Genomic DNA, 24,510 nt, shown 5'->3' on the forward strand with positions numbered 1-24,510 from the left:
GGGCAGGAGAACTGCTGGAACCCGGAAGATGGAGGTTGCAATGAGCTGAGATCACGCCACTGTACTCCAGCCTAGGTGACAGAGTGAGACTCCGTCTCAAAAAAAAAAAAAAAAAAAAATTGCTGGGTGCAGTGGCTCACGCCTGTAATCCCAGCACTTTGGGAGGCCGCTGAGGCAGGCAGATCACAAGGTCAAGAAATCGAGACCATCCTGGCCAACGTGGTGAAACCCTGTCTCTACTAAAAATACAAAAATTAGCTGGGTGTGGTGGTGCACGCCTGTACTCCCAGCTACTTGGGAGGCTGAGGCAGGAGAATCACTTGAACCCAGGAGGCAGAGGCTGCAGTGAGCCGAGATCATGCCACTGCACTCCAGCCTGGTGACAGAGACTCCGTCTCAAAAAAAAAAAAAAAGAAAAAAAAATATATATACACACACACACATATATACACATATATATATACACACACACATATATATATATATAAATTTGTCAAAGCTCATGGGATAGTAAATGAGCACCAACCTAGGAATTCCAGCTTACTATAGCAACTGTTCAAACCACTTAAGGTAGAAAGCAGGGCAGAAATTAGGCTCTTTTTTTCTTGGAATGTGTTACATGAAATTAATCCCTGAAGAGACCCGGTCCATCTCATTACTGTCTTACATATTGTTTCCCAATTCATAAAAATCTCTACCAACTGCATCTGCAGTAAAAATTGAATAATTTTCCAAAGAGCCAGCTGTTGGTAAAGGAGGGCTTTTTTGCATTCCCTTTTAATGTTAAGGGCAAGAGCCAGCTGGGATACTTTATTTATATCCAATTAACTTTGCTGCTAAGGTGGGTAACGGAGTTAAAAAAAGTCTCCCACTAGCTGGGTGCGGCGGCTCACGCCTGTAATCCCAGCACTTTGGGAGGCCGAGGCAGGCGGATCATGAGGTCAGCAGATCGAGACCATCCTGGCTAACACGGTGAAACCCAATCTCTACTAAAAATACAAAAAATTAGCCGGGCGTGGTGGCGGGCGCCTGTAGTCCCAGCTACTCAGGAGGCTGAGGCAGGAGAATGGCGTGAACACAGGAGGTGGAGGTTGCAGTGAGCCGAGATTGCGCCACTGCACTCCAGCTTGGGCGACAGAGTGAGACTCCGTCTAAAAAAAAAAAAAAAAGTCTCCTACTAAGCGTGCCAACCCGAAAACACGATATTCTAGCTGAGATGATTTAATTTCCCCATAAAGGTCCCTATTCACCTTGGCTCCTGCTGTGGTTTTTGCCCTTTCCCTCCCTGCCCATGAAATCCCACCTCCAGTGCAACCTCATCCATATGTCTAACCATACTACTCTTGGTAAATTCTTCCTTACAGCACTTGCGTGCCTGCTCCCCCTTGTAAGAGGAAGGGACTGATGCAACTTTCACAGGGGTCTCTGACTGCTTATAGAGGGCACACGCAATAGAAAAGCAACCCCCAAACCAAAGCATATTAAAGAACTGCTCAAATCCAGCTTAACTTTAACATTTTATTTTGTGTAAAAAAGGGCAAATTTAGTGAATTATTTTCATCTTGTACACAAAGTTATAATTTTAATGCTTTTCACATCCATGCTGAAAATTTGCAATTTGGTAAAAATGAAAGGAACATAAATTTTTCCAAAGGAATTTTCCACGCCATTATATATACACTTCATGAGAAAGTTTCAAACACTTTCTCAATGATCACGAGTTACCAAGAAAATAAAAGATTAAATTTGTACAGATATTGATCTATATATCAAATACATACAGAAATGATGTAAAAACCTTATGCAGTTTACTTTGACCTCTGTCCTCAAAAGATTTGCCCAGGGACAGATGCTTTTCTTTTGTATAAATGACTGTGGCTTTATTTAAAATATGAAAATCAAAGGAAGAAACCCAGTTTAATCACAGTATTTTTAAAATCCCTTCCCAATATTAAAGGATCATTACCAATATATAGCACCATAATACAAATATTGATGGGAGAGGGTATTCACATCACGCAAAATTAATAATAATAAAAACAAACAAACACTGAAAACCCGTGTTAGTATCGTAGAATAAGAAGTTGATAACAGCTTTAGCTTTCCTCATACACGGCAAGGAAAAGGTTAAAGAGTTTAAACTACCAAAAGTCCCCAAATAAATCCTAACAGGAAAAACAGAACAAAACAAAAACAAACCCAAGGTCAGCAGTACATTTTGAACCGTAAAAGAGAATGGGGCGATTGAGTTGTACAACTGGAGTTATGGCTAAGACATAAATCTCCTCTGCATTAATTAGTTTTCGGTTCGTCAGCAGTAGGAGTTAGTGTGTGAACAATGAAAGAGGGCTTTAGGTTGTGTTTAGACTGTAGGAAAGTCCTTACCAACCTTCAACTGTTGGTCACGGGATCAAGACAAGAAACACTTCATGAATTAGGAAATTCTAAAACACTCAGAGCCTGGGTTTGCTATAGAATTGGAAGCTTATGAAACCTGGGTATAAATGAGCATTTCATAGATTACCAGGACTGACTAGCTCCAAATCCTGTCTCTCCTGGTTTAGTCAGTTCCCCATGGAGCTCCTAAATCCACGGTACTGGCAGAGAGCACTATACAACAGGCTTCTTGTGCCTGTGCTGTGGAATTAGTCCTGGATTTAATTCGTGAGCCTGAGAATAAAGACTGCTGTTAACCCTTGCTTTGGAATACTTCTAGGCTTTACGTTTACGAGAAGATTTTTCAAAGTTAAAGATATGGGAAGTGTGAGGATGTCCCATATACAGTAGGTCCCTCTCAGCAATGTTAAGATAAATATCCAGTAATTTAACAGCTGAATTCACATATATTTGACACATGAGAATCAACTTACGTTGATGTGATCTGCATTTATGCCCCTAAAGAGTCAGTATTAAGAAATGGTGACATGCGATTCCACACATTCTTACACTATAAAGTAACAAATTTTACTTCCAGTAGCTATTATAAAACCTTATGTTATTAACCCCTCTTGCATAGAATGAGGTAAACCTGTGCGTATTACCAATGCTAGTATTCCCAAAAGTAGAGCAATATTTTAGAAAATAAATTGCTGGTTTTTTTTAACGTTCTATGCATTTTAAAATTCAAACAAAAATCTTACCTAAAATGGTCTCCTGGGGCTTTCCATTAACATTTTTTAAAGCATTCCACAGGCTGAAGGACTGTAGAGGTTAATCATTTTGATTAATTTCTAATTAGCCCTACCTATATTCCAGAGGAGATGGTCAATATTACCACTCTGAAGAGGCCAGGCTAAGACCCAGAAGCACTTCTAGAACAGATGCAATTAATTCCTGAGAGTTTAGTTTATGAACCTCACTGGTAAACGCTAGAGCGCTCTCATTCAGTCACAACTCAGTAGAAAGTTAGAAAATGCAGAGAGCAAACCTTTCACCAATTTACCCTTGTATCCTTTTTTTTTTTTTTAAAAGGAAGTCATGTGAATTTTAAAACAGGGAATGTTCAAGATGGTCCAAATCGGTTATTATTAAAATAAATCCTGAATACAATTAAAGACAATTATATATATATATATATGGAATTTTAAGAAAATTAAATTCTCTTTCAAATTAGTTTTCTACCAAATCCAGGATAGATAAAAGCAGAGCTGGAATGATTTTGAAATCTAAACTTATTTTGGCTTTGAATAACTTTCAATTCGATTCTCCTAATACAGAACATCTGTTTTTGGTTGTGGTTATACCAAGCTGTTATTTCACAGACAGAGGGAAATGGCAGAGAACTGATCAGAATCCCTTTCGCGGGGTATTTTTTTTTTAGAAAGGAAAATAAACTTAGGACAACATTACATTTTCCCCAACCCCTCAATGTGTAGACTGAGATCCTGTACATCTTGTCAACCATTCCAGTTTAACACTTTAGTGTTAGGATAATTCTAATCATTTTTTTTTAATTAAAAGAGAACATATAAAAGTATCCAGAGTTCTTCCAGTTTCATACAGAACTCCAAATAAATTTTCACAGAATGAAAAATATTTCTGTACAAACATTTAAAATGGGCTGCAATAAAATGCCAACAAGCAGAAATAATGATCCTTCCATGACCTTTGTGGTGATGACCCCTCCATGAGGAGTTCAGTTGCATATTTCTGCAGCAAAGAAGCTGGAGATGTGACTGGCCTAACTTCTAAAAATCCCAAAATCTCCCAACAGGTACCAAAAAGGTTCATTTGTAATGACAGTTCATTTGCATTTTAACAGCTATATCCTTCTTAAATCATTTCCTTCAATCCTGTTACCTAAACTTTAATCTTACCAAAAAAGTTAGAATTTCAGTTCTTGTTAACAATGCACATAAATCCAAACTTGGAAAATATTACAAAATTCTTTCAAAAGCTTCAAATACAACACAAAAATTGTCCATCTTTATAAATTGAAAATTTCCCACCCCCTCCCGACTAAAATAGTTCCCCCACCCACCTGAAAAATCTGGAACTGAAATCTTCTATGTTTAGCAAAATGTCCCAGTAGAATAGCCCCCTGTACAGCTGGATTGATTATAAATCAGTCCTGTGTAAAATCCTCCCCCTCCCGCCCTCAGTTTCTGAGCCACCTCATGGCTCTTGTTTGATGTAGAAGTTGGCAGAGCCATTGCTTTCCTGATCTGATGCTCCTTGAAGGAAATTATAATCCTCTCCATCCAGCAATTCCTCCTTCAGCTGCAGTGTCGTCACTGAATGAAAGAGAGAGAAACACATGGGCATTAAGGCTCTCTAGAGTACTCGGATTGCCCGTGATCTTCATGTTCCATCAGCCTTACAGTTATTAAGGCTTCTTCATTTCTTCAGTAACTTCAAGTTAAATCCAAGTACGAGCATTCAGTTAATTTTAATTTTCAAGTATATTAGCAGTTAAGAAACATTCTGGAAAGAACAGTACTGCGTAACGGATATCTTCAATGAAATGTTTGCGGTAATGGTGCTCACTAATCTGACTGGGATAATGAGAATTTTGTTTGTGATTAAGTATTCACTTTTATGTCAATGTTTGTACAAACAATGATGTAGTTCTTTCATGGTTCTTAAGTACAATCTTTTTTTTTTTTTTTGAGATGGAGTCTCACTCTGTCATCAGGCTGGAGCGCAGTGGAGTGAACTCGGCTTACTGCAACCTCCACTTCCCGCTTCAAGTGATTCTCCTGCCTCAGCCTCCCAAGTAGCTGGGACTACAGGCACGTACCACCATGCCTGGCTAATTTTTTGTATTTTAGTAGAGACGTGGTTTCACCATATTGGCCAGGATGGTCTTGATCTCCTGATCTTGTGATCTGTCCGCCTCAACCTCCCAAAAGTGTTGGGATTACAGGCGTGAGCCACCGTGCCTGGCCTCTTAAGTACAATCTTAATTACCAACACAATACATATGACTTTAATAAATTATTAATCCCAAGGAGTATTATTTTTTTTGAGATGGAGTCTCGCTCTGTAGCCAGGCTGGAGTGCAGTGGTGTGATCTCGGCTCACTGCAATCTCCGCTTCCCGGGTTCAAGTGGTTCTCCTGCCTCAGCACCGCCCCCCCAAGTAGCTGGGACTACAGGCGCCCACCACCATGCCCAGCTAATTTTTGTATTTTTAGTAGAGACAGAGTTTCATCATGTTGGCCAGGATGGTCTTATCTCTTGACCTTGTGATCCGCCCACCTCGGCCTCCCAAAGTGCTGGGATGACAGACGTGAGCCACCGCACCCGGCCTCAAGGAGTACCTTTATTAAAAAGATTCTCTGAAGAAAAAGATATAAATCTGATGTTAAATAAAAACATTAAAAAATTATAGATTATATAAGGATGTAACATATTTTTAAAGAGTAAACCTGGGCTGGATGTGGTAGCAGCCTGGGCAATGTAGCAAATCCCCATCTCTACAAAAAACAACAACAAAAAGCTGGGTATGGCTGTGCAAGCCTGTAGTCCCAGCTACTCAGGACTGAGGCAGAAGGATTGCTGGAGCCCAAGAGTTCGAGATTACAGTGACCTATGATTGCGTCATTGCACTCTAGCCTGAGTGACAGAGTGAGACCCTCTCCTCCTACCAAGAAAAACTAATATTAAACTCCTGAGCCAAGTGTGGTGGCTAATGCTTACAGTCCCAGCTATGCAGGAGGACAAAGGAGGAGGCCAGTTCAAAGCTGAGTGCCTGCCTGAGTTCTTATTTGATGACTTTTTAACGAAAACAAATTAACAGTATAGCCATGTTTCCGTAGGTCTTTAGTATGGAAAACGGTTTTTCAGTTTCATATCCCCAAAGTGCTGGGATTACAGGCGTGAGCACCGCGCTTGGCTGTATTCAGGTTACCGTCTAACCAAAGTTGAGCTCAAATAATTTAAAGAACAGGGCCGGGCGCGGTGGCTCACGCTTGTAATCCCAGCACTTTGGGAGGCCGAGGCGGGCGGGTCACGAGGTCAGGAGATCGGGACCACGGTGAAACCCCGTCTCTACTAAAAAATACAAAAAATTAGCCGGGCGTGGTGGCGGGCGCCTGTAGTCCCAGCTACTTGGAGAGGCCGAGGCAGGAGAATGGCGTGAACCCGGGAGGCAGAGCTTGCAGTGAGCCGAGATTGTGCCACTGCACTCCAGCCTGGGCGACAGAGCGAGACTCCGTCTCAAAAAAAAAAAAAAAAAAAAAGAACAGATGAGGTGGTCTTTTGTGCTAACACATCCACTTGAATCTAGTCCCATGGTGAGCAATGCTACCTTCTTCCCCAACTTCTTTAGCATACACGGATCTGCTAAATCAGAAGTCAGAAACTGCTTTTTCCACCCCTGCCTGGGCCCTGTGCATTTTTTTTTTTTTTTTGAGAGATAGTCTCACTCCATCACCCAGGCTGGAGTGCAGTGGCATGATCTCAGCTTACTGCAACTTCCGCCTCCCGGGTTCGAGTGATTCTCATGCCTCAGCCTCCCGAGTGGCTGGGATTACAGGTCTGTGCCACCACGCCTGGCGAATTCTTTTGTATTTTTAGTAGAGATGGGGTTTTGCCATGTTGGCTGGGGTGGTCTTGAACTCCTAGCCTCATGTGATCCACCCACCTTGGTCTCCCAAAGTGTTTGGATTACAGGTGTGAGCCACCGCGCCTAGGCTCTTTATACATTTGAATGGTTCTTTACGCATTTGACTGAATATTTCGATACAAGAGATTTCACATGAAAATCTGAAAAGTAGATAGACTTGGAAACATGAGTGCAGCATCCTTAAAGAGCTGTGATCAATGGGAACTGACCGGCTACTTAATACCCCCTGAATCTGGGCAGCCTGAGATCTCTGTCCACCACAGAGCTCACTGCCCAGGTTGCCCACAATACTCACACAGGTAACCACCAGCCCCTGCAGGCATCTGGCTCCAGATCAAGGGTAAAAGTTCTTCATTTTTCTCTATTATGTATCTTTTCATTAATAAATGGAGAAGATACACATATATGGGATGTAAATTGGAAACTGCTCATACAGAGAAAAAAGTCAACTGATGAGAATGAGAACTCAACAGAGTATCTGGATAGGTAGTATGCCATTTAAGTTTTTCATGAAGCAATGGCAGTGTCATCATATGGAACAATATTAAAATTGCTACAACTTTTAAAGTCAAATAGTACAGTGAGAAAAATACTTCATGTCTTTATTTTATTTTTTTAGTAGAGATGAGGTTTCACCATGTTGGTCAGGCTGGTCTCGAACTCCTGACCTCGTGATCCTCCCACCTTAGCCTCCCAAAGTGCTGGGATTATAGGAGTGAGCCACCGTGCCTGGCCCATGTCTTGATTTTAGTTACAAGCAATTACTTTAAAAATAATGGCTGCTGACATCTTACTTGCTAATTTAAAGAATAATCTTTTTTTTTTTTTTAAGATAGTCTCACTCTGTCACCTAGACTGGAGTGCAGTGGCACAATTTCGGCTCACTGCAACCTCCACCTCCCAGGTTCAAGTGATTCTCCTGCCTCAGCCTCCCAAGTAGCTGGGATTACAGGCATGCACCACCACACCTGGCTAATTTTTGTATTTTCAGCAGAGATGTGGTTTCCTCATTTTGGCCAGCTGGTTTTAAACTCCTGATCTCAGGTGATCCACCTGCCTCAGCCTCCCAAAGTGCTGGGATTACAGGCATAAGCCACTGCGCCCGGCCAAGAATAATCTTTTGAGAGATGGCAATTTGTTTTATTTGGTACTGGTTTTGGTATTGGTGATCAAAAATTTAACAGGCCAAAGACAGAAAAGTGAATACGTTATGCATATAATCATAGCAAACACCCATCAGACTGTTCAAAGGTACAGCAAACAAGACTGTGCAGTTAGTTCTTCCTTTCATTAAAAAGTTACTTAATATAAATAAAAATGCTTTTATGAGGAATGGTATCAAATGTATGACAGTTATCCTTCAAATCTAGCCAGCATGCAGTCATTCAGCGTGAGGGCCATTTTAACAATACCTAGAAAATACACACATGGAAAAGAAAACGAAACCCAAGTTTCATTAAAGGTGCAGTACCCACAATAAAAGGTTGATTAAAACAGTATCTTGTTCTATGATGACTGGATGGCTAAATGAATGAGAAAAGAATTACTGTGCTTCAAGATCAAACATGTTTCATTCAAACGGATGTTTTTTAAAAAAATGTAAGAAAAGTAAGTTGAGATTCTAAAGCATATCCTGAAGCTATATGCATTACTGCTAACAACAAATTTCTGGATTATGCTTCTAGTCATGTTAAAATATGAAAATGATGTGCTAAAAAAAGTCACTCAAGATAAAGGTGAAACACTCACTCAGATGTGCAATGTTTTAACGCAAAGTTTCACTGTTTTCATGGAATCTAAAACAAAGCCTGTCTCGTTATCTTCACATGAATCATTTCTCCTTTCCAGGCCTTCTCAATAAATGATGGATGAAATAAAACAGATCCTGTGGTTGAATGTCCTTTCTACACAAATGCCTTTTCTTTTCTCAGCTCTGTTTTTAGAAGGAAGTCACTTTGTTGACACTAATCACTAACATTTCAGGAGATAAGCTAACTGAAATCACATTTTTCCAGCTACGAAGCCCATAAATAATAAACTCTTTCAACAGCTAATGAAACCACAGCTTTCAGATAGTTAAGGTAGCAATGTAGTCCCTACTTAGTTTCATCAGAGAAAAATCACACCAAGTCCCACAAGTTGTGCCCCAGCTCAGAAGACACCAGTGGAAGAAGGAAGTCACATAGGAGGCCAGATAGTTTCCATCTAGTTCGTCTACTCTAAATTCTTGGGTTTTGCCAGTGCCAGAAGTTCCGTTTTAAATGAATCAGTAACCTATCACAAAATGTGACATACATCTTCAAAACCAGCCTCATGCTTAAAGAAAATACATCCAAGATCCAATAAAAGCTCAAATATATTCGGAACTCACAATATCCATAGTTAATTAAGTAATGCAATACTATTTCATAAATAAGTGCAAAAAGAAAAAAACTTAGACAAGAAAAGAAACTGGAACGCTCTTTAGACTTTGAACATTTTTCCGTTAAAGAGCAGGTACATTGGATTTACAATCCTAATTTGTTTTTTGTACAAAAGAAGTAGTGTAATTTCCTCTGGATGTAAGAACACCACAGTGATCTTCAGAGAAAAAGACTGGGAAGGGGGCAAGATGGCCTAATACATTATGAGGGAGGCAAAAGCTAAAGAACATATCCTAAAATGGCAAAAACCACCAAAAAACCAACAACAGAAACAAACAAGAAAACCCCCATAGGTGCAAAAATATTAGCAAACAGAAGAATGAGAAGAAAACAGAGCTAGGTAACAAGTCTCATCTAGGTTTTCAACATACAAAACATTTGAAAGAATGCTGATTAGAGAAAACAATTTAGTCTAAAAGCAATAGTTAGCATATGGCAGAACATATGCTAAGGCAGGTATAACTCTGGCTTTGAAGCTGTATGATCTGATCTGTACTCACGCCTGAAGTTCATCATACCTAAGTGAAGTCTTCATACCCTATGATAATACCATGCTTGTTCTTAGTAATTACAAAGGGCAAAACCTTCTGCAGTCTTCCTTACAATCGACTACCTTTGCCTAACCAATTACACTCAAATCAAATGCCACTATTTAATCACTATACATACATAATCATGAACTTATGGAAATAATAAAATGCAGGTATTGAATTTCCAAATTTGTTATTCAACTAAGATTGTGATCAATGTTACTGCCACAACTAAAATTAAACTGGAACTCAAAACACATCCTTTCCATGAATGAGACACTATGAAATGTTATGAACAAAGCCTCGTTTTTCTGTCTTTTTAATCAGACTTATCCCTAATGACACACTTTGTTCCCAGGTCAAGTCACATGCGATTCTGCAATGAGGAATGTTCAAAACCATGAAATATTCCAAGTTGTCTCACAATTCCAGAACTTGAAATTATAACTACCCTTATTTGAAGCTCGGAAGTATTTTATAACAAAGTAAAAATCCTTCCCTGATGTTTTGTCTTAGTGAAGTGACTACTAAGGACTAGTGAAATGAATTCCTTAGTTGAAAGAAAAAGAAAAAAAATTCAATGAGTCAGCATCTGTCATGCCAGACCATGCTTTGTCTCCCACCACCCTACCCAGTACTTTTACCCTCTGAAGTACCTGAGATGCTGATGTGACTAATTACCTGTTTTGAGGCTGGGACTGAACTCTCGGCTAGTGCTGGGAGGTGGGAAGGCCTCCGGGGCTGTCTGTGCTGGAAGGGTTCGATATGGAGGAGGAGTCAACTCTTCGTCACCAGAGAAGCCCCTCCGCACCCCACCTGTCATGGGCAGGCTCGACAAACTGACAGGCTTCTTCCCAATTGGCATCTTCCTCTCTAAATATCAAGTCAGACTAAAGTAAGCTTTCACTTACATGCGTGGTAAGAAAAGTGCATTATATAACTAGGAAAGCTGTGCTGCAGAGGACACTCTCAAAAGAGAACCAATTATGCAAAGTTTGTATTTCTGAAAACAAGGAAAGAGAGACTGAATGTGTGTGTTGGGGGAGATTGTTTCTACTCTCCGAGAGTCTGGTAATAACTAGTTCTGACTCTCAAATTTAAAACAAGACAAAGTAAAATGAATTATAGAGAGCTTTAAGAACAGCTGGGCCGGCCACAGTGGCTCACGCCTGTAATCCCAGCACTTTGGGAGGCCGAGGTGGGTGGGTCACGAGGTCAGGAGATCGAGACCATCCTGGCTAACACAGTGAAAACCCATCTTTACTAAAAATACAAAAACAGCTGGGTGTGCTGGCAGGCGCCTGTGGTCCCAGCTACTCGAGAAGCTGAGGCAGGAGAATGGCGTGAACCTGGGAGGCGGAGCTTGCAGTGAGCCGAGATCGCGCCACTGCACTCCAGCCTGGGCGACAGAGCGAGACTCCGTCTCAAAAAAAAAAAAAAACAAAAAAAAAACAGTTGGCTAATTTCTTTCAAGAAAGTCTCTGCTTGAGGTGGGATAAAAACCCAAAGGAAGGAAGAAGGGTCTTAAAATACTACTTTTAGGTAGCATTTCATGGCTCATATAAGCCCAAACACTGGTGGAGAAATCAAAACAATTTAAATGTATTATCTGGGTGTAGGATGTTACTGATATAAAATGTGCTCCCTTTTAGTTTACAATTCACTCTTTTAGAAAACACAATTCTTATTCTAAAAGGTACTTCCAAATTCAAAGCTTATTGCCTGTAAATTCTTAAGCAATCTGATTTATTCTGAAACAAATTTATCAGGCTGGGCATGGTGGCTTATGCCTGTAATCCCAGCACCTTGGGATGCCAAGGCAGAAGAATCAGGATGGCTTCAGGCCAGGAGTTTAAGACCAGCCTGGGCAACACAGTGAGACCCATCTCTACAAAAAATAAAAAAAATTAGCTGAGCAATGCGGGAGTCTGATGTGGGAGATTTGCTTGAGCCCAGGGGTTCAAGGCTGCAGTGAGCTATGATTGCACCACAGTGCTCCAGGCTGGGCAATAAAGTGAGACCTTGTCTCAAAAAAACAAACAAACAAACAAAAAAAATATATATATATGTATCACACCCTATATATACGTATCACACCCTTCAGCTATAGTTTTCTATACAAATATAAGCCTTCTAAGACATGTACAACGCTTTTGCCAACCAAAAAAATACTCTGAACTCTGCAAATATTGAAGAACCAGGCATAGTGCATTAAGCATATTGAAAGCTGAAGGATCAGCAGGGTACAGTGGCTCACGCCTGTAATCCCAGCACTTTGGGAGGCTGAGGTGGGTGGATCACTTGAGGTCAGGAGTTCAAGACCAGCCTGGCCAACATAGTGAAACCCCGTCTCTACTAAAAATACAAAAATTAGCTGTAAGTAGGGGTGCACACCTGTAATCCCACTACTTGGGAGGCTGAAGCAGGAGAATTGCTTGAACCCGGGAGGCGGAGGTTGTGGCGAGCCGACATCGCACCACTGCAGTCCAGCCTGGGAGACAGAGCAAGGCTCTGTCTCAAAAAGAAAGAAAGAAAGAAAGAAAAAAAAGCGAAAGGATCCTTATCCTTGTGACTGAGTTATGTCTGTTTTCTTCCAGATGACAGAATAAACCAAGTAAGAGCAATAAAAAATTATGCTTCACAAAATCAAAACTAAAAGGTAAATGTAAGCCACACAGTATTCCTATGTAAAATGATGTGGGATTTAAGCTGTTATTGAGTAGATTCAATTCTCAAGAGCCAAACCAAAATCACATGCAGCAACAACTTAAGACTTTTTCCTAATATACCACATACAGATAAAAACGCAAGGAGCAATGTCCCCTCTTACTACTTACAGTAGCCCCCGAAAATGGTGAGATTTAAAGCAGAAATCACTACTGCTTTTCCTGCTCTAGAATTACCACATCTTAAGGAAAAGAGGCTTTTGAGACTAGAGAGTGTCTATGATCCTTCTGGCAGAACCTTATACTTATTCTCAAAAGTGTTAGTAATTATCCCTCCTTCGTGGCATGAACACAACTTACTACAAAGCAAGCTAGACCAATGAAGCTCATCAGCTGTTTCTACAACAAGCACTGCCAAAGAATATATCACTAACAGATGATCTTAAGTTCAAAAAGATCAACGAGCTGTAGGATGAAACAACAGAGCCAGAATATGATCATCTACCAAGGCAAACGTAAAGACAAAAGGTTTTATAGCCCATCTGGTATTTAGATCAGTCTGCCTGCAATGGATGACAGTTTTCTAAACCCCAAATACTTATTTGTGTAACTAAAGCTTAGTGAGAAAACTTTCTAACAAATTGTTTGCTGAGTAATAGAAAAAAATAAGAGGCGGCGGCACCATTAGAGTGAAAACTGCTGCTTCTTAATACGGCACTATACTTCCTTATCCTCAATTCCAACATTCAAAAAGGTTTTGTTTTTTTTTGAGACGGAGTTTTGCTCTTGTTGCCCAGGCTGGAGCGCAATGGCACGATCTCAGCTCACTGCAACCTCCGCCTCCCAGGTTCAAGTGATTCTCCTGCCTCAGCCTCCCGAGTGCTGGGATTACAGGCATGCGCCACCACGCCTCGCTAATTTTGTATTTTTAGTAGAGATGGGGTTTCTCCATGTTGGTCAGGCTGGTCTCCAACTCCTGACCTCAGGTGATCCGCCCGCCTCGGCCTCCCAAAGTGCTGGGATTACAGGCGTGAGCCACCGCGCCTGGCCTCAGGAAGTTTTTTTAAAAAAACTTTGGCAACAAAGCTATACCTCACTTGGTGACACTACTTATAATTTTTATTTGGGCCATTTAATGTAAATATTTATATATATATTTGCTTTAGAAAATGTTTCAGAGTCTGGAGTGTTACATAATGTATGTTACACAGACTATATTTCTCTTCTAAAATCCAAAAAATTCTGAATTCCAATGCACATCTGGTCCCAAGGGCATCTAATGAGGTACTGTGGGTCCATAGTTCTTTTCTTTTCTATGTCCAAAGGACAATTTAAAGGTATTAGAGATGATGTCATACTATTAGAAAATAGTAAAACATTATAGTTAAGGAATATGTTACATGTAGACCAAAATTCATTTTTTCAGTGAATCCAGAACTCTAGTAATGGTAAGTATCACTAAAAACTATGGTGCTAATATTTCTTCATTAATTACATATTTCTTTCCATGTTCCCAGCCCATTAATTCAAAGCAGTTTAAACCCCACAAGGCAGAAACAAATCCTACAAGAGTCACGCTGAGGGAGGCAAATGAATTGTCTACACAAAACTCACAGATAAATTCTAAAAAGCAATGTCATATAGCCACTGAGTAATAAAAACCATTTTTAATTTGACATCTTGGAAAGAAAATTCTGAAATTCCAAAGTCTTATCCAACAGAAAGTGAAAGCAGACTTGTTATTTACTTCACAGAAAGCTTAGTGGTCATACCTGCTATTGTCAGTCCACTGACATAAATGAAGTTCCCATGTGAATTCTTGCTACTCATTTAGATACATGAGAACTCCCTTTCATCAGGCTGGTTTGGCAATGCTCCCTACAGTTCTTTTAGGTGAGTATCCGACCTGGCAAGCAGCTGGTGGGCAAAATAATTCTGGGCCTGTGGGAGGCTTGTGACTATAACGAGAGGTCAAGAGACGGGCCTGCAGGTTGCTACTTGTGTGTGGCTGACATGGGTTTTGTGCTAGGAGAAAACTTATTTTTCAAAGTACTACTACAGTGGACAGTAGAAATTTTTAAGTTTCCCACTTAACAAGCAAACATCAGAAAGGTTAGAACAGAGTGTATTCGATTCTTCTTGCTGCTTCAGTCTCTAGGTTGTTGAGGCAGATCAGCACGTACCCGAGCATATTTGGCAAGTCAGCTGGAAAAATCTGTTTCAGTTTTAATCCTCAAGTGTATTTTTACATTTTTTAAATAGCTTGCTTTTTTCTTCCTTTTTTTTGTTTTTAAGAGATGGGGTCTTGCCATGTTGCTCAGGCTGGTCTAAAGCCATCCGCCCACCTCGGTCTCCCAAAGTTGCTGGGATTCATTACAGGCGTGAGCCACCGAGTCCAGTCCAATTTAAAAAATATCTTTAAATAAAAATTGGCCAGACTCAGAGGATCACACCTGTAATCCCAGCACTTTGGGAGGCCAAGGCAGGCAGATGGATCGCTTGAGCCCCAGGGGTTTGAGACCAGCCTGGGCAATATGGTGAGACACCATTTCTATAAAAATATAAAAACTAGCTGGGCATGGTGGTATACTCCTGTAGTCCCAGCTACTCCAGGGGCTGAGGTGGGAAAATTGCTTGTACCCGGGAAGTCGAGGCTGCAGTGAGCCAAGATCGTACCACCGCATTCCAGCCTGGGCAATGTGGCAAGACTCTGTCTCTACAAAAAAAAATACAAAACTTAGCTGGGTGTGTGGCAACACGTGCCTGTGGTCCAACCTACTTAGGAGGCTGGGGTGGGAGGACTGCTTAAGCCAGGGAAGGTCAGGGCTGTAGTGAGCGGAGATTGTGTCACTGCACTCCATTCCAGACTGGGCAACAAAGTGAGGCCTTGTCTCAAAAAAGAATGAAATATTCTATGACAAGTTGTATGAAGAGAGAAAGCTATGGCTTTCTATGGTGGGGAAATAAGATTTAAAAAAAATCAAATATAGTTATCAATATATTTTCTATTACTTTGGCTTATACCAACAATTCACTGTAAGGTAAAATATAGTATAGAAAGAATTTCTTTTTTTTTTTTTTTTTTTTTTTTGAGATGGAATTTTGCTCTTGTTGCCCAGGCTAGAGTGCAATGGCACGATCTCGGCTCACCTCAACCTCTGCCCCCTGGGTTCAAGCGATTCTCCTGACTCAGCCTCCCAAGTAGCTGGGATTACAGGCATGCACCACCAAGCCCGGCTAATTTTTTAGTATAGAAAGCATTTCTAGAAAAATTTGGTAAAGCTTGTTTGCCAGCAACTTGGATTTCTTACCAGTATCACTCTAGAAAGTTTTGCTTTCTAGGAAAAATGGGTTTATTAGACTTCACATCTACTGTAAGCATCAAGCATCTGCTAATTTTTTTTTTTTTTTTTGAGACAGAGTCTTGCTGTGTTGCCCAGTTGGAGTGTAGTGGCGTGATCTTGGCTCACTGCAACCTCCACCTCCTGGGTTCAAGTGATTCTCCCGCCTCAGCCTCCCGAGTAGCTGGGACTTCAGGCGCGTGCCACCACGCCCGGCAGACTTTTTGTATTTTTGGTGGAGACAGGGTTTCACCGTGTTAGCCAGGATGGTCTCGATCTCCTGACCTTGTGATCCGCCTGCCTCGGCCTCCTAAAGTGCTGGGATTATAGGCATAAGCCACTGCACCTGGCTCCTAATTTTTCTTTTTAAATAAAGTTTTTCAAAAGGATTAACTTTCAGTAGGTTTTACATATTATTTCAAGAATCATTCACAGGCTCTATTCTTTACCACGTATACTTTAAATACTGTGGTAATCATTTCTCCTGTTAGTAAAATATCAGTATTTCTCATTATTGCAAGGGTTTGCCTTTTATGGCATACTGCACCTTTAAGCATAATACATAACGCACAATCATCAGTTCTCACAAGAGATATCATTTTCTGTCCAAGAATACTGTGACTCCAATTAGTTAACAATTAGAAAATGTATGTGAACACCACGTGGTGACCCACTTTTCTTATGTCCTTTGTATTGCTGGGACTTAGCCTTTTTCTTCTGTTTTGATGAAGCTGATTGGTTTTCTCTTGATGCTGAAAAATAAAAGGGGAAAATTGGTACCAGATAATTGTTTACAATTTAGACGATACAGTTGTCTAGATACAACTTAGATGAACTATCTTTACCAAGACCATTATACTTAAGTACATGATGCTCTGAAAATAAGGGTACTTGTTCCTACAAAACCATAGCCTCAACATGAGACAGATTCCACTATTTACTCAAAAGCATTTATTACATACCAATAAACTTTTAGTCTGTAATTTTTAACTCACTAAAATAATAAGCCTAGTTTAATTTGGTGACTGTTGTGTTTCTATAGTCATTATGTAATTGACTATTGGATTCACATTGCCATGGTACACATGGTCTGATTCTGTGATATTGTTGTTGAGTCTTAATGTCTTACCTGGCAACCAATCAGACATAGGTACATTCTTGTCCTGTGAGCTCATAAGATGACTTATGTGAGATAGTCCTCTGGAGAATTGCTGATTTTTACAAAAGGACACCTTTTCTGTATACCAACTTACACTGTGATGCTGGAGGCTGTAGTTGATATCCAGTTAACTGACACCACCCTACAGGATAGAGGTCAGGGGACTCACAGTCTACCCACTGATCATACTCTTCTTCCCATCCATCAAAATGTATCCTCAAGAGACGATGAATAATCCGAGTTACTGTGGCTACACATATTAAACGTGGCTCCATGAGATCTACTGCTTCTAATTTCATTCCTACACGAAATCCGTGATTTGGAACATCCTGACACGGAGAAGAAAACATTAATACTGGTATAGCTAAATAACATAATTTAAACCATAATTCCAAATAATTCTTTAACTATTTAAACATAATACGAAGGTGAAGTATTTAAAAACTAGTTAGGAAAAGTCTTCATTTCTATTTCCTTCAGATTAAAAACGAAACATAGTTTGGAAACAAGTTTTGATTCCCAGGTAAAGAAAATATTTATATTGTTTCATTGCTATATTTGTTTATATTATATCTCCACTAAGAAATTCTAATACAAGGCAAAGACATTTTTATGAACATAAATTGTATTTGTGGGGCATTAATAAGTCCTCACATAATTATGCTGCCATTTAAATTTACCTTATTAAATAGTTTTACTGGTGCTGCAATGGAGCCAGTTTCCCTGAGGTAGTCAAACCATTTAAAAGGAAGTTTTGTGTAACCTAGAAAACACAACTGGTTTAACTAGCAGTTCATTTAAAATTAGCATAATATTAAAATGTAGCAAAAAGTAACAGTACACAAAATCTTAAGAGCATAGGTTATATGATCAACTTTATTTTATTTTATTTTTTTTGAGATGGAGTCTTGCTCTGTCGCCTAGGCTGGAGTGCAGTGGCACAGTCTCGGCTCACTGCAAGCTCTGCCTCCCGGGTTCACGCCATTCTCCTGCCTCAGCCTCTCCGAGTAGCTGGGACTATAGGCGCCCGCCACCATGCCCGGCTAATTTTTTGTATTTTTAGTAGAGACGGGGTTTCACCGTGGTCTCGATCTCCTGAGCTCGTGATCCGCCCGCCTCGGCCTCCCAAAGTGCTGGGATTACAAGCGTGAGCCACCGCGCCCGGCCAACTTTATTTTTTTTGAGGCAGGGTCTTGCTCTGTCACCCAGGCTGGAGTGCAGTAGTGCCCTCAGTGGCTTACTGCAGCCTCAACCTCCAGGGCTCAAGTGATCCTCCTGCCTCAGCCTCTCTACTAGCTGGGACTACAGGCACATGCCACTGTGACAGGCTAATTTTTTGTTGTTTTTAGTAGAGACAGGGTCTCCCTATGTTGCCCGGGTTGTTCTCAAACTCCTGGTCTCAAGCAATCCTCCTACCTCAGTCTCCCAAAGTGCTGGGATTACTGGCATGAGCCACTGCACCTGGCCTATATGATTTATACTGCTGAGTGCAATTATTCCTCCATGTTACACAGATTTCCCTCCCTTTTCTAGAAACACTGGTGTGCCTACTTAGTCTAACGCAAAAGTGGCTCTCTTTTTCTGTTTCTACAACGGTACATTTTTGCTCTTTCAATCCTAGGCTTTAGAAGAGTCTAGCACCTAATACTATGGAGTGATATTTTTCTTTCCTTGCAAGAAAGAAAACTGGCTGAGCAAATATTATTTTTATAGACCTCTGTTATAGCTTTCCTCCTTTCTTAAAGGAACAACTTAATGCTCAAGTATTAAAATGAGGAAAATCACTGGTTAAACCAGGAGTAAAACAGCCATCCTTTTAAAAGTCCACACAGGGCTGGGTGCAGTGGCTCACACCTATAATCCCAGCATGTTGGGAGGCCAAGGTGGGCGGATCACTTGAGGCCAGGAGTTCGTGATGAGCCTGGCCTATATGGCGAAACTGTGTCTCTACTAAAAATAGAAAAATCAGCTGGGTGTGGTGGTGCACACCTGTAATTCCAGCTACTTGGGAGAGGAGGCACAAGAATCACTTGAACCTGGGAGGCGGAGGCTGTAAAGAGATGAGATAGCACCCCTGCGTTCCAGCCTGGGTGACAGAGCAAGACTGTCTCAAAAAAAAAAAAAAAAAAAAAAAAAAAAAAAGTCCACACAGCTAAGTGTCGTGGTTCACTCGTAATCCCAGCACTTTGGGGAGGCTGAGGTGGGAGGATCACTTGAGGCCAGGACTTCAAGACCAGCCTGGGTAATATAGTGAGATTCCTGTCTGTACATACAAAGAAAAAAGAAAGAAAAAAAAAAGTCAGACATGGTTGTGCCTTTCAGCTGTAGTTTCAGCTACTAGGGAGGCTGAGGTGGGAGGATTGCTTGGGCCCAGGAGTTGGAAGTTACCGTGAGCTATGATTGTACCACTGCACTCCAGCCTGGGCGACAGAGCAAGACCCTGTCTTTATTGGGAAAAAAAAAAAATCATGTATGCCATAGCCTATTGAGCCTACATTACTGACTCAACGGAGTTTGAGAATACCAATTCATATTATAAAATACACAGATGCTCAGGAAAAATTCTATACTACTGTAATTTATTAAAGTAAGCTAGAATACAGTACTTTATATTGTTAGAGCAACCTACAGCTCCTGCATGTATATGTTTATCCACACACATTATATACGTACTCAGGAAATCTAGGGCTGTGTTAAATGTTGTAAACAAAAACCATGTAAGAAGAAAGCAACGATTAAAACCCAGTGTTTACATTAGGATGAAGTACCTCTGGGTGGAGTAAGTTCAATCATGTTAATTTCACAGAAACCGACAGGGAAAATAGAAGGAGAGGTTGCATGGTAACAGAACCAGTCAGATCCGTCTGCTGCTTCTGAGCCATCGATCCCAATCATCAGGAATCCGTCAGCTAGCACCTTTTTAATGAAGAGAATTCTAAGTACTTGAAATTAGATACCACTATTATAAAAATAATACTTTGACATTCTAAAAGAAAGGAAAATCTATTATATAAAGGTCTCTTCAAAGTGAAACATGCTTCTCTATTGAGTTATGTTAAATAACAGAAGTTCTAATGAAAAAAAATCTATGTAAATTCTAGTGTGTTCCAGAAACAAAAGCAGGATTACCTATAACTGACCTCAGGCGTCTGGGAAAAGCAGTGCCTTTGACCATGGCTATAGCTGCCTGCTGTCGCGATATCATGAAACTGGGCTGAGTGCTTACCATGTACCTATCTAGTTTCAGCTAAGCTCCAAATCCTACTTGGTAACACTTTTACTTCTTCTTTCTGATTTATCACATACAGAGCTTTTACAAACGGTCTCTACCTTCTTCAAGCTCCAACTTGATCTCTTTTATGCTACAGATAACCATACTCCTCTATGGCAGATGCTAAGGCCGGTCCACATTAAGGGTCCTCTTGTTCGTTTCTTCGCGCCTCAGAGACTGTTGTAACAAGTACCCAACTCCCCCTTTTAGAGACAAGGTCTCGCTCTGTCACTCAGGCTGGAGTGCAATGGTGCGAACATGGCCCACTGCAGCCTTGACCTCCCCGGCTCAAGCAATCCTTCTGTCTCTGCCTCCTGAGTAGCTAGGACTACAAGTGCATGCCATCACACTCGGCTAATTGTTTAATTTTTATTTTGTAGAGATGGGGTCTCACCATGTTGCTCAGGCTGGTCTCAAACTCCTGCGCTCAAGTGATCCTTCTGCCGTGGCCTCCCAAAGTGTTGGGATTACAGGCACGAGCCACCATGCTTGGCTGTCCCCACCCTGCCCTTTTTTTTTTTGAGACGGGGTTTCCCTCGCCACCTAGGCTGGAGTGCAATGGGTCAATCTCGGCTCACTGCAACCTCTGCCTCCTGAGTTCAAGTGATTCTTCTGCCTCAGCTTCCCAAGTAGCTGGGATTACAGGCACGCGCCACCATGCCCAGCAAATTTTTGTATTTTTAGTAGAGATGGGATTTCATCATGTTGGCCAGTCTCGAACTCCTGACCTCAGGTGACCCACCCACCTTGGCCAGGCTGCCCCCCCCTTTTAAAACTAAGACAAACTTCCCCATCTTGCCCTATTACCACTGGAATTTTGCTTTCAAAAGACCATCTCTTATACTCCAATGTTTCCCAATTTCCATTATATTAAAAATATTTTGGCTGGGCACGGTAGCTCATGCCTGTAATCCCAGCACTTTGTGAGGCCGAGGCGGGCAGACACCTGAGGTCAGGAGTTTGAGAACAGACTAGCCAACATGGCGAAACCCAGTCTCTACTAAAAATACAAAAATTAGCTAGGCATGGTGGTGGGGGCCTGTAATCCCAGCTACTTGGGAGGCTGGGGCAGGGAGAATTGCTTGAACCCGGGAGGCACAGGCTGCAGTGAGCTGAGATCATGCCATTGCACTCCAGCCTCGGCGACAGAGCAAGACTTTCAAAGGGGAAAAAATTTTTTTTTTTTTACTTTGAAATAGGTTCAAGGTTATAGAATAGTAGAATAAACTCTATTCACCCAGACACTCAATTCAAGTTACATACCATGCAACTCCTTGCAGTTGATTTTTGTCTTTATCTATTCTTTTATTATATATACACATATATATACATATACATATATACATATATACACATATACATATATACATATATATATATAGAGAGAGAGAGAGAGAGAGATGCAGTCTTGCTTTGTTGCCAAGGCTGGAGTGCAGTGGTGCAATCTCAGCTCATTGCAACCTCCCCCTCCTGGGTTCAAGTAATTCTCCTGCCTCAGTCTCCCAACTAGCTGGGATTACAGGTGCTCACCACCACACCTGACTTATTTTTGTATTTTTAGTAGAGATGGGGTTTCGCCATGCTGGTTGGGCTGGTCTTAAATTCCTGGCCTCAAGTGATTCTCCTGCCTCTGCCTCCCAAATATTCCTTCATATTTTTTATTTATTTGTTGAATTTTTGTTTTTGGCTATCTTTTTCCTACAGTATGTTGCCTTTATCTAAACTGCTAAATTCATGAATAAACTCCTAATTTGCCCAACCTCACTGAGTCTCTGCTACTTGCTCACCACTCTTAATTTTTTTTTTTTTTTTTTTTTTTTTTTTTTGAGACAAGGTCACCCAGGCTGGGGTGCAGTGGTATAATCATGGCTCACTGCAGCCAACTTCCCTGAGCTCAGGTGATGCTCCCACCTTAGCCTCCTGGGTAGCTGGGTCTATAGGTGTGCCACCACACCCAGCTAATTTTTGTAGAGACAGGGTTTTGCCCTATTGCTCAGGCTGGTTTCGAACTCCTGGGGGCCAAGGTGGGCTCAAACGATCTGCCTGCCTCGGCCTCCCAAAGTGCTAGGATTACTGGCGTGAGCTACCACACCCAGCCTACTCTTAATTTTCTGAAACATTTTCTCCTAGTCTCTTATCATATTCTGGTCTATCAATCAATCTTCTCATCTCTCTGATCGTTCTTTCTGCATTCCTTTTGGTACTTGCTCTTTCACCTCCAACCTTCAAGTTTCTGATTCTAGCTCTTTTCTTTTTGTTTTGATGACCTCACCCACTCCAGTGCTACAATGATAAACGTCTACACCAGTGATTCCTAAAGTTTTATCATGAGTTTGCCTCTCTTCCAGTGTCTTGGTCCAGCATTTTACCTTCATGCTGAACATATTCGCTGAGTTAGTACAGGGTGTCAAATCAACAACTCCTCTTACTCCTTTAGAGGTAATCAATCACCATATTCCACAATTCCACCTCAACTTGCCATTAATCTCTGTCTTGACTTGGCTATCTTGTTTGATATAATTGCTTTCAGCCATCCTCTATGGATGCTGCCCCTCTTAGACAGTAAAACTTTCCTTTAGTCCAACCTCTGTTCAGGCCAGTACCTGTACCAAGTTATCCTGTCTACTGAAGAACTCTCGGATGACTTGACCAAGTGTTTAAAGCCTGTAATAATGGTTCCACATTATCTTTTGGTCTCTTCCCCCAAGTTCCTTTCTCTGGTTATTTCTATATGGTAAACATCTACACTAAATTTACTACTCTCAAGCTTGACAGCTTTGCCTAAGACCTCTGGACAGAACTACCCCACTTACATAGGATTCCTTTCTTCATTCTTCTAAATACAGGTGACCGGACTAGGGACTTGTATGTATCACGTATGGAACCAAACCAAAGGCTTAGCTCAGCTATTCAGACTCTTTCTCAGTAATGAGAATTAACAGACACAGAGACTGTTGTCACACGGGTGGGAGCTGGAACTGAAAGGATCCTCCCAGCTCAGCCTCCCAAAGTGCTGGAATTGCAGGCATGAGCCACCAAGCCTGGCCTTGACTGTGATTCTGGTCATGTAGACATGCAGTCGATCATGGGAATCCACATGATTTTTGTTGTTGTTGTTTGAGATGGAGTCTCGCTCTATGCCTAGGCCGAAGTGCAGTGGCTCGATCTCAGCTCACTGCAACCTCCACCTCCCGGGTTCAAGTGATTCTCTTGCCTCAGCCTTTCGAGTAGCTGGGATTATAGGCGCACACCACCACACCTGGCTAATTTTTGTATGGAGATGGGGTTTCATCATGTTGGCCAGGCTGGTCTTGAACTCCTGACCTCAAGTGATCCACCCGCCTTGGACTCCCAAAGTGCTGGGATTACAGGCATGAGGCATTGCACCCAGTCTTTATTTTTTTCTGTTTTTTATTTTATTTTATTTTATTTTTTGAGACGGAGTCTCGCTCTGTCACCCAGGCTGGAGTGCAGTGGCGCAATCTCGGCTCACTGCAAGCTCCGCCTCCTGGGTTCACGCCATTCTCCTGCCTCAGCCTCTCCGAGTAGCTGGGACTACAGGCGCCCGCCACCACGCCCGGCTAATTTTTTTGTATTTTTAGTAGAGACGGGGTTTCACCGTGGTCTCGATCTCCTGACCTCGTGATCCACCCGCCTCGGCCTCCCAAAGTGCTGGGATTACAAGCGTGAGCCACTGCGCCCGGCCTTTTTTCTGTTTTTTGAGACAGAGTTTTGCTCTTGTTGCCCAGGCTAGAGTGCAATAGCACAATCTCAGCTCACTGCAACCTCCGTGTCCCGGGTTCAAGCATTCTCCTGCCTCAGCCTCCCAAGAACTGGGATTACAGGTGCCTGGCCCCAGGCCCGGCTAATTTTTTTGTATTTTTAGTTTCATCATGTTGGCCAGGCTGGTCTTGAACTCCTGACCTCATGATGCGCCCTTCTAAAGTGCTGGAATTAGAGGTGTTAGCCACTGGGCCCGGCCTTTTTTTTTCTTTTTAACGTGATTAAGGTGTTTCAGGAATCAGTGTTTTTTTTTTTTTTTTTTTTTTTGA

General features: G+C 41.4%; 1 protein-coding gene across 10 annotated transcripts in view; it reads right to left on the reverse strand.

Annotated features, from left to right (window-relative positions):
- Positions 1–3,449: 3,449 nt before the first annotated feature.
- The window catches only part of LOC116463570 (MBT domain-containing protein 1), an 84,981-nt gene continuing 63,920 nt past the window's right edge, over positions 3,450–24,510 (reverse strand). For 7 of the 10 annotated variants that reach the window (XM_032146742.2, XM_058434722.1, XM_032146737.2 and 4 more), the window contains 6 exons: positions 19,956–20,103; positions 17,868–17,950; positions 17,282–17,516; positions 16,703–16,780; positions 10,703–10,894; positions 3,450–4,733 (listed from right to left, as the gene is read on the reverse strand). In XM_032146742.2, coding sequence (XP_032002633.2) covers positions 4,615–4,733; positions 10,703–10,894; positions 16,703–16,780; positions 17,282–17,516; positions 17,868–17,950; positions 19,956–20,103 — 855 coding nt within the window. In that variant the 3' untranslated portion in view covers positions 3,450–4,614. Of the gene's footprint in view, positions 4,734–10,702; positions 10,895–16,702; positions 16,781–17,157; positions 17,517–17,867; positions 17,951–19,955; positions 20,104–24,510 lie in introns of all 10 variants that reach the window. The other 3 variants (XM_058434723.1, XM_058434724.1, XR_009212083.1) reach the window with 2 other exon arrangements.

The sequence above is a fragment of the Hylobates moloch genome, unplaced genomic scaffold (genome assembly GCF_009828535.3).
Source record: "Hylobates moloch isolate HMO894 unplaced genomic scaffold, HMol_V3 SCAFFOLD_42, whole genome shotgun sequence".
Classification (NCBI taxonomy): domain Eukaryota; kingdom Metazoa; phylum Chordata; class Mammalia; order Primates; family Hylobatidae; genus Hylobates; species Hylobates moloch.